Raw genomic sequence first — 15,012 nt, 5'->3', positions numbered from 1 at the left:
CAAGAGCAAAACTTCATCTCCAAAAAATAAATAAAATAAAATAAAATAAAAGAATTCCAAGTAGGTTACATAAATGAAAAGACATTTATTGTTGTGACTGAAAATCTCAACATAGTAAAAATATTAATTGTCCCAAAATTGACATATCGATTTAGCACAATTCCTATCAAAATCCTGGAAACATTTTTTGTAGATTTAAATAAGATTATCAAAAATTTCTATGGAAAGGTTGAGAAGCTAGAATAGCTAAAATTTTTTAAAGAAGAATAAAGTGAAAGGAATCATACTACCTGATTTTAAGACATGTGGTTACAGATTTTATAACTACAGATATTAAGACTGTGTGGTATTGGTGTAGTAACAGATACACAGATAAATGGAACAGAACACACTATCCATAAGTAGACTCATACAGTTATGGTTGACTGACTTTTTATAAAAGTAATTCAATGGAGGAAGTATAGTCATCTCTAAAAATTGTGTTGGACTAACAGGATAACCACTGGCAAAAAATAAAAGAACCTCAAACTAAAGTCTCCTACCTTATACAAAAATTAACTCAAAATGAATACTATATTTAAATATAAAATATAAAACTATAACACCTTTAGAAGAAAGCATAGGAGAAAATATTTAGTACCTAGGACTCTAGAGCTCTTTAACATGACCTTAAAAACATGATCCATCCATAAAAGACACAAATCAATAAATTTTATTTCACCAAAATTAAGTTTTGTTTTATGAAATACCCTTGTTAGGAAGATGAAATGACAAGCTACAGAGTAGGAGAAAATGCTTGCTAACCACATCTCTGACAAAGGATTTATATCTAAGAATATCCTTCTTAAAATCCTTAAGACTCAACCACAGAAAAAACACAAATGATCCAACTTTAAAACCAGCAAAAGACATGAAAAGACATTTCACTGAAGAAGATATACAGATGGCATAAGCATACGGAAATATGCTCAACATCATTAGCCACGAGAGAAATGCAAATTAAGACCATAATGAGAGATCACTACAAACCTATTAGAACAACTAAAATAAGAAATTGTGACAATACCAAATGCTGGAGATGATGCAGGGAAACTGGATCTCTCTTACATTGCCAGTGAGAATATGAAAATGATATAATCACTCTCAAAAATAGTTTGACATCTTATTTAAGTACTAAACATACACTTACCATTAAATTTAGCAAGTGAGCTCCAGGGTATTTATCTTGGATAACTGAAAACTGATGTCTGCAGAATTTACATATGACTCTTCATAGCATCTTTATTTGTAATAGCTCCCAAACTGGAAACTGTCAAAATACCCCCTCAAGAGGTGAATAAACTCTAGTTGTTCATACCATAGACTACTACTCAGAAATTAAAAAGGAGTGAACTACATTGTTACACGTAACAACTTGATGAATCTCAAAGGTATTTTGCTGGACAACAAGAAAAAAGCCAATCACAAAAGGAACATACTGAATTATTCCATTTATTTGACACTATCAAAATGATAATAGTGAGGATATGAAAAACAAATTAGTGACTACCAGAAGTTTAGCATTGTTGGGACAATAAAGATACAGCATGAGGGATATCTTCATGGTGATAGAATAGTTCTGTATCCTGATTATGGTTGTGATTATGCAAATATGCTTATGTGCTAAAATGACACATAACTATACACACACACTGTATCGAGGTTAATTTCCTAATTTTGATATTGTCATATAGTTATGTAAGATATAATCATTCTGAGAATCTGGACTCAGGACACAAGGACCTGTCCATAGTTTTGAAAATTCCTATGAATTTATAATTACTTAAAAATAAAGGTTTTTTTGTAATTCCACATCCTTCACTAAACTCAGACTTCAGAGAAAGTCATTGTGTTCCACGCCAAGCAAGGAGATGAAATGTGCACAGCATGTCAGTCAGTGGGAAAAGTCCTGTCCATTCCAATTTCCCCTTGCTTCCTGCCACAGCCTGCCTGAAGTACCTCTAAATGTGTAGTTTTGTGTTGCCTAGGCATTAATCTGCAAGTGAAAATAGTATTTTCATTAATTAGCCACTTCTTGGCTCTCCCCAGAATCACACATCAGAACAGAAGCTCATTGCAAACTTCAAGTAGAGGTGTCCATGTTTTAAGAAAATCTGTGAGAAAATATGTCAGGAATCCCCAGACATTGTGAAACTATGGTGGCAGTATGGTGAACTCCAATCCTGCTCCTTCAGCTTTTTCAAACTTAACCCCTGTGCTTACCTGGGAGTGTAGGTAGGGAGAGTCAGAATGTTGGTTCATTCAGCTGTGGCAGGAAAAAAGCACCCCTGAGAAATATCTACCTGAAAACCAACTGAAAGGCCCTACAGTGATACATTAGAGGGCTCTTCATACAACTTAGAATTGTCCTCCTACGGCTGAGAAACTGTCATAACTGACCTATAACTTCAGTGGGTACGAATTATCTGAGACCTCCACATCAGGAAATAGCCCCTTGGAAGAGTGACAGAAAACCAAGGATCCCAAAGGCTCACTATCCTTTCAAAAGAACCCTCTTGTGAAGGACTCAAGACTATCAGTTATAGATGTTTTGGAGGTGGGAAGAACAAAAGGAACCAAAGTTCAAAACCCAGCTTTGGTAAGATAAGAGGAATCTAGGGAAGGTCAGAAATACCAAGTCTAGTTGCCTGTAGAACATAAGAGTTGTATATGCAGGATAATATTGTTGACCTAGGCCAAGAATTCTTGACCATACAGGTCAAGGATTGTTGACCACACAGGGATTGATGACTCTCAAAAGAGATCAATTCTTCTGGACTCCAGGACTAATGCTATGTAATCTCCTGAACCGATCAGATAAACAGACTCCTAGTATAATTTTATTGGATATGTACATAGTCATTATATCTACAAACTGCTCTGAAATAATAAAGTCTCCTTATCTGATTTGAATGTTGAGAAATTTAAAATTCTGTTAGGTCATCACCTTCCATCTTCACCTTGGCTTTTTCTTGATGTATATTCCTTTCAAAGGTTGAACTAAAATAATAATGGTAGTGTTATTTTCTTCCAGGCCATACAAATAATGACTGGTATACTTCTTGATTGCCTGGGACTGCTCTGGATGTATTTGTTTTTCACACAAATTGTTGCATTTGGAGCGACATATACTCCTATTGCATTACTAACAGCATACCCATTTTGGTCATCCTGGCTTGTGAGTAAATCAAATTTCTGATTGTTATTCATTACATTTAATGACTGTGTATCAGTCAAGCAGTACACCAGAGACTGAAACTAAAAATGCACAATCTCTATTCTCAAAGAACTCATTTTATCTGGTTGAAAATAATATACCAATATGAAAAAACTTAGATTCTTATCAATGATATTCTTTAATAATAAGAGTCTTTTGTTAAAAGGCTACCTTTTACATTCTTCTAGGATATGAAGAAAAATGATAAGATACACAAGGGGCATTTTGGGAAAACAGAAAATTGTTGGTGACTATTCAACTGCCCGTATGGTATTTATTTTGCCAGTGGGGCAAATAAAAAATGAGAGAGCATAACTGCTGAGGAAATAGTGGGATATATACAATTTGTGTAGGGAAAGAAACATAAAATCTTTGTGTTGTATTCAAGAAGTATTTGGTAAAATTGAACAGAGATTTTAAAATTGAATTTTATTGTGTCTGATAGTATGATGAGTGATGTGCCATTGTCTTTAAAGGGGATATCATGAAGAAGGATATTATGGTGGTTGATGTGCCATGTTTCCCACAAAATCCTGAGTGAAGCTTATTATAATATCACATTTGGAGTTTGATCACTCAGCCGGTACTTATTGAGTACCATGATGTGTCAGGCACTGTTTTAGGTGCCTGAGATACATTAGCAAACAAAACAAAGATCCAAGTTCTTAGGGAGCTTTTATTTTAGCATGGCATAGTATATTAGAAGATGATAAGGCTATAGAAGCAAAAAGAAAAAGAGTAGGCTAAGGGGGACTGGAATTTTTGGGAAAGTGGCAAAGGGATATAGGTTATCACCTAAAATTGGGTGGTTGAGGTAGGGCTCATTGAAAAAGTGACTCCATTAATCATCTATTGTTATGTAATAAACCACCAAAAACCCAGTGGCATACAATTACAAGCATTTATTTTTTACTCATGCAGACTTGGCAGAGATTCAGCTGCTCTTGGCCTGGTTTCAAGCTACAGGACAGGTCCAGTCCACTCCATATGTATCTTATTGCTTTTAGACTAGGGACTACTAGAGTCATATTCTTCTCACAATGAAAAGTGAGAACACAAGAGGACAATCCTAATCACACAAGACCATTTCAAGCTTTGGCTTGGGTCATGTTTGTTAAAATCCCAGCTAAAACAAATAAAATGATCAAGTCCTAAATTAAAGAGCAGGGAAGCATAATCCAAGCACCATGAGATCATGGCAAGAGTATGAAAATATATTATTATTACCTAAAAGTAAAAAATTGTGACCAACAGTTCAAACTACCATAGTGACATTTGAGCAAGGACTTGAAAAAGTGATGGTTTTGACCACAAAGATATGTTGGGAAAGAACATTTTGGGGAGAAAAGAGTCAGAATGAAGTCTTTGATGAAGAGTTCCTAGAAAAATGTAGTCAGTATTTCTGGAACATTTCTGGAACAGAGTGAGCAACCACAATAGTAGTAGAAAACAAGCTAGAAAAAATAATGAGGTGCATGACAATATAGGGCTGTGTAAGCCATTGTAAACATTTTAGCTTTTACTGTAAGTGAATTGGAGTTATTATAGTGTTTCATAAACAGAAGTTAAATAATCTGGTTTAGGTTTTAAAAGAATCACTTTGGTTTCTGTGTTGAAAAGAGAATGAAGGGGTCCAAATAGACTTTTTAGAAAGCTACTTCAAAAGTCCAGGTGAGACTCAAAGTTGTTAGTAGTGAAGGTGGTGAAAGTAATATAGACATATGTTGAGGTAGAGCCAACTTAATATCTTGATGGATTGGGTATGGAGTGTGAAAGAAGTTAAAGATAATGCCAGGGTTTTTGTTCAAGCTAATAGAAGGAATGACTTGACATCAAGTGATACAGGTGAGACTGTACAGAACTGGTTTTCAGAGGAAGATGATGAGTTTGCTTTGACAATATTGAGTTTGAAATATTTATTTAATATTCAACTGGAGATGTCAAGTAACCTGTTGGATATGGAATGTAGAGTTCAGAAGACAGAATTAGAATAAAAGATACAGAATTGCAGAAAGGACAAGAATTCACCAACCAAGTATCTGCTGCCTTCAAGAGACTCACCTAACACACAAGGAATCACATAAACTTAAGGGAAAGGGGTAGAAAAAGATATTCCATGCAAATGGACACCAAAAACTAGCAGGAGTAACTATCCCTGTATGAGGCAAAACAAACTTTAAAGGAACAGCAGTTAAAAAAGACAAAGAGAGACTTTATATAATAATAAAAGGCCTTGTCCAACAAGAAAATATCACAGTCCTAAATATATATGCACCTAACACTGGAGCTCCCAAATTTATAAAACAATTACTACTAGACCTAAGAAATGAGATCGCAACACAATAGTAGGGGGGATTTCAGTAGTCCACTGGCAGCACTAGACAGGTCATCAAGACAGAAAATCGACAAAGAAATATGGATTTAAACTACACCCTGGAACAAATTGACTTAACAGATATTAACAAAACAATTCTACCTGACAACTGCAGAATATACATTCTATTCATCAGCACATGGAACTTTCTCCAAGATAGACCAAGTGATAGGCCACAAAACAAGTCTCAATAAATTTAGGAAAATTGAAATAATATCAAGTACTCTCTCAGACCACAGTGGAATAAAATTGGAAATCAACTCCAAAAGGGACCTTTAAAACCAAGCAAATACATGGAAATTAAATAACCTGCTCCTGAATGATCATTGGGTCAACAATGAAATCACAATGGAAATTACAAAATTATTTGAACTCAATAATAGTGACACAACCTATCAAAACCTCTGGGATACAGCAAAGGCAGTACTAAGAAAAAGTTTACATGCCTACATCAAAAAGTCTGAAAGAGCACAAATAGACAATCTAAGGTCACACCTCAAGGAACTAGAGAAACAAGAACAAACCAAACACAAACCCAATAGAAGAAAAGAAATAACAAAGATTAAAGCAGAATTAAATGAAATTGGGGGGGAAGGCAATACAAAAGATAAATGAAACAAAAAGCTGGCTCTTTGAATAAGTAAATACAATTGATAGAACATTAGCAAGAGTAACCAAGAAAAGAGAGACAATCCAAATAAGCTCAATTAGAAATGAAATGGGAGATATTACAACTGAAACCACAGAAATACAAAAGATAACTGAAGGCTACTATCAACATCTTGTGCACATAAATTAGAAAACCTAGAGGAGATGGAAACATTTCTGGAAATTTACTACCCTCCTAGATTAAACCAGGAAGATATAGAAGCTCTGAACATACCAAAAAAAAAAAAAAAAAAAAAAAAAAAGCAGTGAGCTTAAAATGGTAATAAAAAATTGCTAACAAAAAAAAGAAAAAGCCAAGGACGAGATGAATTCACAGCAGAATTCTATCAGACCTTCAAAGAAGAATTGGTACCAATCCTACTGACACAACTCCAGAAAATAGAGAAAAGGGAATCCTCCCTAAATCATTCTATGAGACCAGTATCACCCCAATACCAAAACCAGGAAAAGGACATAACAAAAAAAGAAAACTATAGACCAATATCCCTGATGAACATAAATGCAAAAATCCTTAACAAAATACTAGCTAACTGAATCCCACAGCATATCAAAAAAATAATCCACCATGATCGAGTGGGTTTCACACCAGGGATGCAGGGGTGTTTTAACATACTCAAGTCAATAAATGTGATACACCACATAAACAGAATTAAAAACAAAAATCACATGATCGGCCGGGCACGGTGGCTCAAGCCTGTAATCCCAGCACTTTGGGAGGCCGAGACAGGCGGATCATGAGGTCAGGAGATTGAGACCATCCTGGCGAACATGGTGAAACCCCATCTCTACTAAAAAATACAAAAAACTAGCTGGGCGAGGTGGTGGGCACCTCTAGTCCCAGCTACTTGGGAGGCTGAGGCAGGAGAATGGCATAAACCCAGGAGGTGGAGCTTGCAGTGAGCTGAGATCCGGCCACTGCACTCCAGCCTGGGCAACAGAGCGAGACTCCATCTCAAAAAGTCCCATGATCATCTCAATAGATGCAGAAAAAGCATTTGACAAAATCCAGCATCATTTTATGATTAAAACCCTCAGCAAAATCAGCATACAAGGGACATACCTCAATGTAATAAAAGTCATCTATAACAAATCTACAGCCAACATAATACTGAATGGGGAAAAGTTGAAAGCTTCCCCTCTGAGAACTGGAACAAGGCAAGGATGCTCACTCTCACCACTTTTATTCAACATAGTGCTGGAAGTCCTAGCCAGAGCAGTCAGACAAGAGAAAGAAATAAAAGACATCCAAATCAATAAAGAGGAAGTCAAACTCTTGCTTTTTCCTAATGATACAGTTGTATATCTAGAAACCCCTAATGACTTATCCAAAAAACTCTTAGAACTGGTAAATGAATTCAGCAAAGTTTCAGGATATAAAATTAATGTACACAAATCAGTAGCTCTGCTATACACCAACAGCGACCAAGCTGAGAAACAAATCAAGAACTCAACCCCTTTTACAATAGCTGCAAAAATAAAATAAAATATTTAAGAGTATACCTAATCAAGGAGTTGAAAGACCTCTGCAAGGAAAACTACAAAACACTGCTAAAAGAAATTATAGATGACAGAAACAAATAGAAACACATCCCATGCTAATGGATGGGTAGAATCAGTATTGTGAAAATGACCATACTGCCAAAGCAATCTACAAATTCAGCACAATTCCCATCAAAATATTACCATCATTCCTCACAGAACTGGAAAAAACCAATCCTACAGTTCATATGGAACCAAAAAAAAAAAAAAAAAAAAAAAAGCCCACATAGCTAAAGCAACATTAAGCAAAAACAACAAATCTGGAGGCATCATATTACCCAACTTCAAACTATACTATAAAGCCACAGTCACCCAAACAGCATGGCACTGGTATAAAAATAGGCACATAGACCAATGGAACAGAATGGAGAACCCAGAAATAAAGCCAAATACTTACAGTTGGCATATCTTTGACAAAGCAAACAAAAACATAAAGTGGGGAAAGGACACCGTATTTAACAAATGGTGCTGGGATAATTGGCAAGTCACATATAGGAGAATGAAACTGGACCCTCGTCTCTTACCTTATTCAAAAATCAATTCAACATGGATCAAGGACTTAAATCTAAAAAAAAAAAAAAAAAAAAAAATTAACATCGGAAGAACCCTTCTAGACATTGACTTGGGCAAAGATTTCATGACTGAGAACCCAAAAGCAAATGCAACAAAAACAAAAATAAATAGGTTAGACTTAATTAAACTAAAGAGCTTCTGTACAGCAAAAAGAACAGTCAGCAGAGTAAACAAACAACCCACAGAGTGGGAGAAAATCTTCACAATCTACACATCTGACACAGGACTAATATCCAGAATTTACAAGGAACTCAAACAAATTAGCAAGAAAAAATCAAACGGTCCCATCAAAAAGTGGGCTAAGGACATGAATAGATAATTCTCAAAAGAAGATATACAATGGCCAATAAACATATGAAAAAATGCTCAACATCACTAATGATCAGGGAAATGCAAATCAAAACCACAATGTGATACCACCTTACTCCTGCAAGAATGGCCATAATCAAAAAATTTTTTTTGAAAATAGATGTTGGCATGGATGCAGTGAAAAGGGAACACTTCTCTGCTGGTGGGGGAATGTAAACTAATACAACTATTATGGAAACAGTGTGGAGAGTTCTTAAAGAATTAAAAGTAGAACTACCATTTGACCCAGCAATCTCACTGCTGGGTATCTACTCAGAGGAAAAAAAGTCACACAAAGAAGATACTTGCACCCACATATTTACAGCAGCACAAGTTGCAATTGCAAAAATAGGGAACCAGCCCAAATGTCCATCAAACTATGAATAGATAAAGAAGCTGTGGTATACATATACAATGGACTACTACTCAGCCATAAAAAGCAACAAATGAATGGCATTCACAACAACCTGGATGGAACTGGAGACTATTAATTTAAGTGAAGTAACTCAGGAATGGAAAACCATACATTGTATGTTCTCACTCATAAGTGGAAGCTAAACTATGAGGCTGCAAAGGCATAAAAACAATACAGTGGACTTTGGGGACTCGGGGGAAAGTGTGGGAGGGGGTGAGGGATAAAAGACTACAAATTGGGTTCAGTGTATACTGCTAAGGAGATGGGTACACCAAAATCTCACAAATCACCACTAAAGAATTTACTCATGTAACCAAATATGACCTGTTCCCAAAAACCTATATAAATTTTTTTTAAATGTAATGACAAAAAAGAAGCTTAAGAAAGAAATCTTAAAAAAGGAGAAGAGTCATTGGCATCTTGTAATGAGACTAGATGGGATCACCAAGGAAATGAATAAACAGAAAAGAGGAGATAACTAAGGACTAGAGCTGCACTGTCCAATACAATAGTCACATGTACCTACTGAACCTGGAAAATGCAACTAAACTGCACTGAGAAGTGCTGTAAAGATAAAATACATATAAGATTTCAAAACTTAATATACATTTTAAAATGTAAAATATATAATTATTTTATATTGATTCTATGTTGAAATAATTTTGGATATGTGAAGTTATAGAAAATATTATTAAAATAAGTTATATATATTTCCTTTTAGTTTTCTTAATATGGCACTTGAAAACTTACAATTACATGTGTTGCTTGCATTATATTTCTATTGGACAGCCCTAGACAATATTCTGACTCAGGATAGTGCTATGATTAGGTTTGTTTTAATACCATTGCTCTATGAGTAATAAGAGATTAGATTTGAGAATGTTAGGGAAGTTAGAAGAGGCTACTACAGTGATTCAGGTAAGAAAAATACGGCCTTAATTCAATTCAGAGGTGCCAAAAATATGGGTTCTGTCTTAGTCCATTTTGTGTTGCTGTGATAGAACATCACGGGCTAAGTAATTTATAAAAGAAAACAAATGTATTTCTCGCAGTTCTTGGGGCTGGGAACTCTAATATCAAGATGCTGGCATCTTGTGAGGACCTTCATGCTGCATCATCTCATGATAGAAACTGTAAGGGCAGGCCGGGGACAGTGGCTCACGCCTGTAATTCCAGCACTTTTGGAGGCTGAGGCAGGCAGATCACGAGGTCAGGAGATCGAGACCATCCTGGCTAGTACGGTGAAACCCTGTCTGTACTAAAAATACAAAAGATTAGCCGGGCATGGTGAGGTGGGTGCCTGTAGTCCCAGCTACTCGGGAGGCTGAGGCAGGAGAATGGTGTGAACCTAGGAGGCGGAGCTTGCAGTGAGCCGAGCTCGCACTACTGCACTCCAGCCTGGGCGACAGAGTGAGACTCTGTCTCGGGGGGAAAAATATCAGTGAAACAGGTAGTTGATATTTTGCAAAGTTAAATAAATTTGACAAATGTTTAGCCAGACTAACCAGGAAAAAAAGAGAGAAGATTCGAATAAATAAAATCTGGAATTTAAAAAGAGACATTAAAACTGATGTTGCAGAAATTCAAAAGATCATTAGTGGCTACTATGAGCAACTATATGCCAATAAATTGGAAAATCTAGACAAAATGAACAAATTCCAAGATACATACAACCTACCAAGATTGAACCATAAAGAAAGCCAAAACCTGAACAGACCAATAACAAGTAATGAGGTCAAAGCCATAGTAAAAAGTCTCTCAGTAAAGAAAAACCTGGGACCTGATAGCTTAACTGATGAATTCTACCAAACATTTAAAGAACTAGTATCAATTCTACTCAAACTGTTTCAAAAAAAATAGAGGAGAAGGGAATACTTCCAAAGTCATTCTACAAGGCTAGTAAAACCCTAATACCAAAACCAGACAAGAACCCATCAAAAAAAAGAAAAAAAGAAAACTACAGGTCAATCTGATGAATATTGATGCAAAAATCCTCAACAAAATAATAGCAAACCAAATTCAACTATGCATCAGAAAGATCATTCATCGTGACCAAGTGGGATTTACCCCTGGGATGCAAGAATGAATCAAGATACCCAAGTAAATCAGCGTAGAACATTATATCAACAAAATGAAAAATAAAAACCATAAGATCACTTCAAATGATGCTGAAAAGTCATATGATAAAACTCAACATCTCTTCATGTTAAAAACCCTCAAAAAGCTGAGGATATAAGGAACATACATCAATATAATAAAAGTCACTTATGACAGACCCACAGCTAGTATCATACTGAATGGGGAAAAATGGAAAGCCTTTCCTCTAAGATCTGGAACACAACAAGGATGCCTACTGCCACCACTGTTATTTAACATAGTACTGGAAGTCCTAGCTAGAGCAATCAGACGAGAAAAAGCTATGAAGGGCATCCAAATTGAAAAGGAAAAGTCAAATTATTCTTGTTTACACATGATATTGTCTTATATTTGGAAAAACCTAAAGACTCCACTAGAAAACTATTAGAACAGATAAACTCAGTAAAGTTGCAGGATGCAACATCAACATACAAAAATCAGTAGCATTTCTATATGCCAACTGTGAACAATCTGAAAAAGAAATAAAAAGATTAATCTCATTTACAACAGCCACACATAAAATTAAATACCTAGAAATTAACTAGGGAACCTGGAAACAAATCCATACACCTAGAGTGAACACATATTCAACAAAGGTACCTAGAACATATACTGGGGAAAAGACAGTCTCTTCAACAAATGGTGATGGGAAAACTGAATATCCATATGCAGAAGAATGAATATCTCTCACCATACACAAAAATCAAATCAAAATGGATTAAAGACAAATCTAAGACCTCAAACTATGAAACTACTACAAGAAAACGTGAGGAAAATCTCCAGGACATTGGTTTGGGCAAAAATTTCTTGAGCAATACCCCGGAAGCACAGGCAATCAGAGCAAACATGGACAAATGGGATCACATCAAGTTTGAAAGCTTCTGCACAGCAAGGACACAATCAACAAAATGAAGAGACAATCCGCAGAATGGGAGAAAATGTTTGCAAACTACCCATCTGACAAGGGATTCATAGCCAGAATATATAAGGAACTCAAAAAACTCTATAAGGAAAAAATCTAGTCATCCGATTAAAAAATGGGCAAAAGATTTCAGTAGACATTTCTTGAAAGAAGACATACACATGACAAACAGGCATATGAAAAGGTGCTCAACATCACTGATCTTCAGAGAAATGCAAATCAAAACTACAATGAGATGTCATCTCACCCCAGTTAAAATGGCTTATATCCAAAAGACAGGCACTAACAAATACTGGTGACAATGTGGAGGAAAGGGAACCTTTGTACACTGTTCATGGGAATGTAAATTAATACACCCACTATGCAGAATAGTTTGGAGGTTCCTCAGATAACTAAAAATTCAGCTACTATATGATCCAGCAGTCCCACTGCTACATATATACCCAAAGGAAGGGAAATCAGTGTATCAAAGAAATATCTGCACTCCTACATTTATTGCAGCACTGTTTACAATAGCTAAGATTTGGAAGCAACGTAAGTGTACATAAACAGATGAATAAAGAAAATGTGGTACATATACACAATGGAGTACTACTCAACCATACAAAAGAATGAGATCCACAACTGTAGCAGCTCTGCTCCCACCTCAGGCCTGCAACACAGGAGAGCACAATTCCAGTGCTCACTGCTCAGACACTTTCCACAATTCTAGCTGTGGAGGCTCTTAGCCCACACCAGGGCAAGAGCTCCAATCTCTGGCCCAAGACTATAATCCTTATGTGGCCATGCTGCAGGCTCACCATGGAATGACTGACTTTGTATGCACCCAGATTAAAAATGATGTCCTGCTATTGGTCCTGGATTTGGGAAAGTGTCTGCAGCTTTTCCCAGCGCCTTTCCCTCTCAGTGTCTCCAAGCTTCTCCCTAAGTTAGCTCCAGGACTTGGGAGAAATAAAATGCTCCCCTTCAGCCTGGGTTCCTTGGATTTCTCATGGAAAGATGAGTCACAGAGGGAGGCTCTCTGCTTCTCTCACACAGTGGGACTTCACTCACTTCTATCAGCCAGACATCATCACGGGGAATGTTTGCCCATGTCTCTCTTCTCCAGGATCTGGGTGTCCTTAACAACACCCATGAGTTTCTGTTTTCCTTTTTGAATTAAAGCCCACAGAGTTGATCTTTATGCACTATTCTTTTATTTCCAAGTTGCTAAAGTATGCTAAAAGCCCCCTAATCTGCCATCTTGGAAAAAAAATCGAAACATTATATATAACTATTACAATACTACCACAATAACACAGTGTAACAGATTATCCTCATTTTACCAATGAAAAAAGCAAAACTAAGTTATAGGTTAAGTAATTTTCCTGAGTCACAGAGAAAGCAAAGAGCAAAGAACTCAACCTCAGATCCTTCTTACTTCAAAATTCTATTTAGCATTGACATATGAGTTTCCAGATTTTTCTGGGAAAAGAACATCCCTCTCCCATACTACTAACTGACCTGTTCATTTCTTAACGCTGTGGAAAGTTTTATAAGTTCATAAATGTTGCATCTGTGAGTAAAATAAATTTCTGATACACCATAATTGCCATCTTTCTAACAAGTGTCACGAAATGATAGAAGATCTCAGAACAAGCTTCTCATGGAAGACATTGTATAATTCTTCTATTTAAGTATGTAAACTGAAGCACCAATATTTTATGAATATTTTCTATTAATAAAATATGTAAGCATTATATTAAAAGTATTTTCATATGAAGTCACCAAGATACAACATTTCCCAGTAGTAAATTCATTAATTGTGTGCATTTTCCTGTAATTCACATATTGGCTTTAATAAATTATAATTGACAAAAACTAAGGAAACATTGATACTCCTTTTTCCATAAAGTCACTTCAGAATGCCCTTAGATTCTATTTCCAATACATATATTAAATTAGTAGCCAGAGATTTCATGGCTTTCTCCCATCTCCACAAATAAAAAAAAACCTTTGAATTATATCCTGAATGATTTTCTCAATGGTCCCATATTCTTTATGTTAAAACATTCCGGAATTCTCTTACTTTTTAAGTTTATACATAAGCATAATGACTGGGTATTAATAAATGTAATCTTTGTTTCCAGTTTATCTTCTCGGGAGCCTTTACAGTATTGTTAGAAAAGAGACGTTCACCATTCTTGGTAAGTCAGAATGCTTATAGCAGCTCTAGAGTTTTATTTGCCAAAAGAAGGAAAGTCAGTGGGTAGGCAGCATTGTCTGTGTGTCACTAGAAACCTATATATAATTGAAGAATAGATTTTTAAAATATAAGAAATGTAAGTTTCCATTGCATTTTCAAACAAAAACAGAATACATGCCAGTTACTGAAGGCATTGTTATATTTCATCAGTTGTAAAAATAACTCAGATGTATGAAGTTAATCAAGAAGCTAAATTTCTACATGATAAATCATTTAGTGCAAATTAAAATTCAATGAAGACATAAATATAGCTATCTTGAAATGACCCAGTTTCTGTTATTACCTTCTTTTTCTCTTGCTTCTTTCTTCACATGTCTAGGAACTTTTAATTGTATGGGGGCTACTGTGTATGCGGTGTTTCAAAGAGTCTGGATCATGTTGATTTCCTTTAGTGAATATTGCATTTTGTATTGATAGGAAGTGAGGTGAAAGAATAAGAAATTAGAATAATTATGTATGTAAATGCTAGAAGATTGACTTCTGGAATGGCAGACTGAGAACTCCATGAAATCGTTCTTTAACAAAAGCAGGGAAA

The 15,012-nt window shown here is 35.7% G+C and overlaps 2 protein-coding genes across 5 annotated transcripts in view; one reads left to right on the top strand and one right to left on the bottom strand.

The window, feature by feature from the left end:
- The window catches only part of LOC105464631 (membrane-spanning 4-domains subfamily A member 4A-like), a 356,637-nt gene that overhangs the window by 317,910 nt on the left and 23,715 nt on the right, over positions 1-15,012 (bottom strand). The window lies entirely within an intron of this gene.
- The window catches only part of LOC105464632 (membrane-spanning 4-domains subfamily A member 12-like), a 37,647-nt gene that overhangs the window by 5,793 nt on the left and 16,842 nt on the right, over positions 1-15,012 (top strand). For 2 of the 4 annotated variants that reach the window (XR_011610541.1, XM_011712665.3), the window contains exons 3-4: positions 3,074-3,217; positions 14,362-14,418. Coding sequence is in view for 3 of the 4 variants with exons in the window: in XM_011712665.3 (XP_011710967.1) it covers positions 3,074-3,217; positions 14,362-14,418 (201 nt within the window). In the remaining variant the exon portion in view is untranslated. The remainder of the gene's footprint in view (positions 1-3,073; positions 3,218-14,361; positions 14,419-15,012) is intronic. The other 2 variants (XM_071074551.1, XM_071074550.1) reach the window with 2 other exon arrangements.

Source organism: Macaca nemestrina, chromosome 12 (genome assembly GCF_043159975.1).
Source record: "Macaca nemestrina isolate mMacNem1 chromosome 12, mMacNem.hap1, whole genome shotgun sequence".
In the NCBI taxonomy this organism is placed as follows: domain Eukaryota; kingdom Metazoa; phylum Chordata; class Mammalia; order Primates; family Cercopithecidae; genus Macaca; species Macaca nemestrina.
The sequence above is the reverse complement of the archived record's forward strand: the minus strand, read 5'-3'. Positions and strand labels throughout refer to the sequence as shown.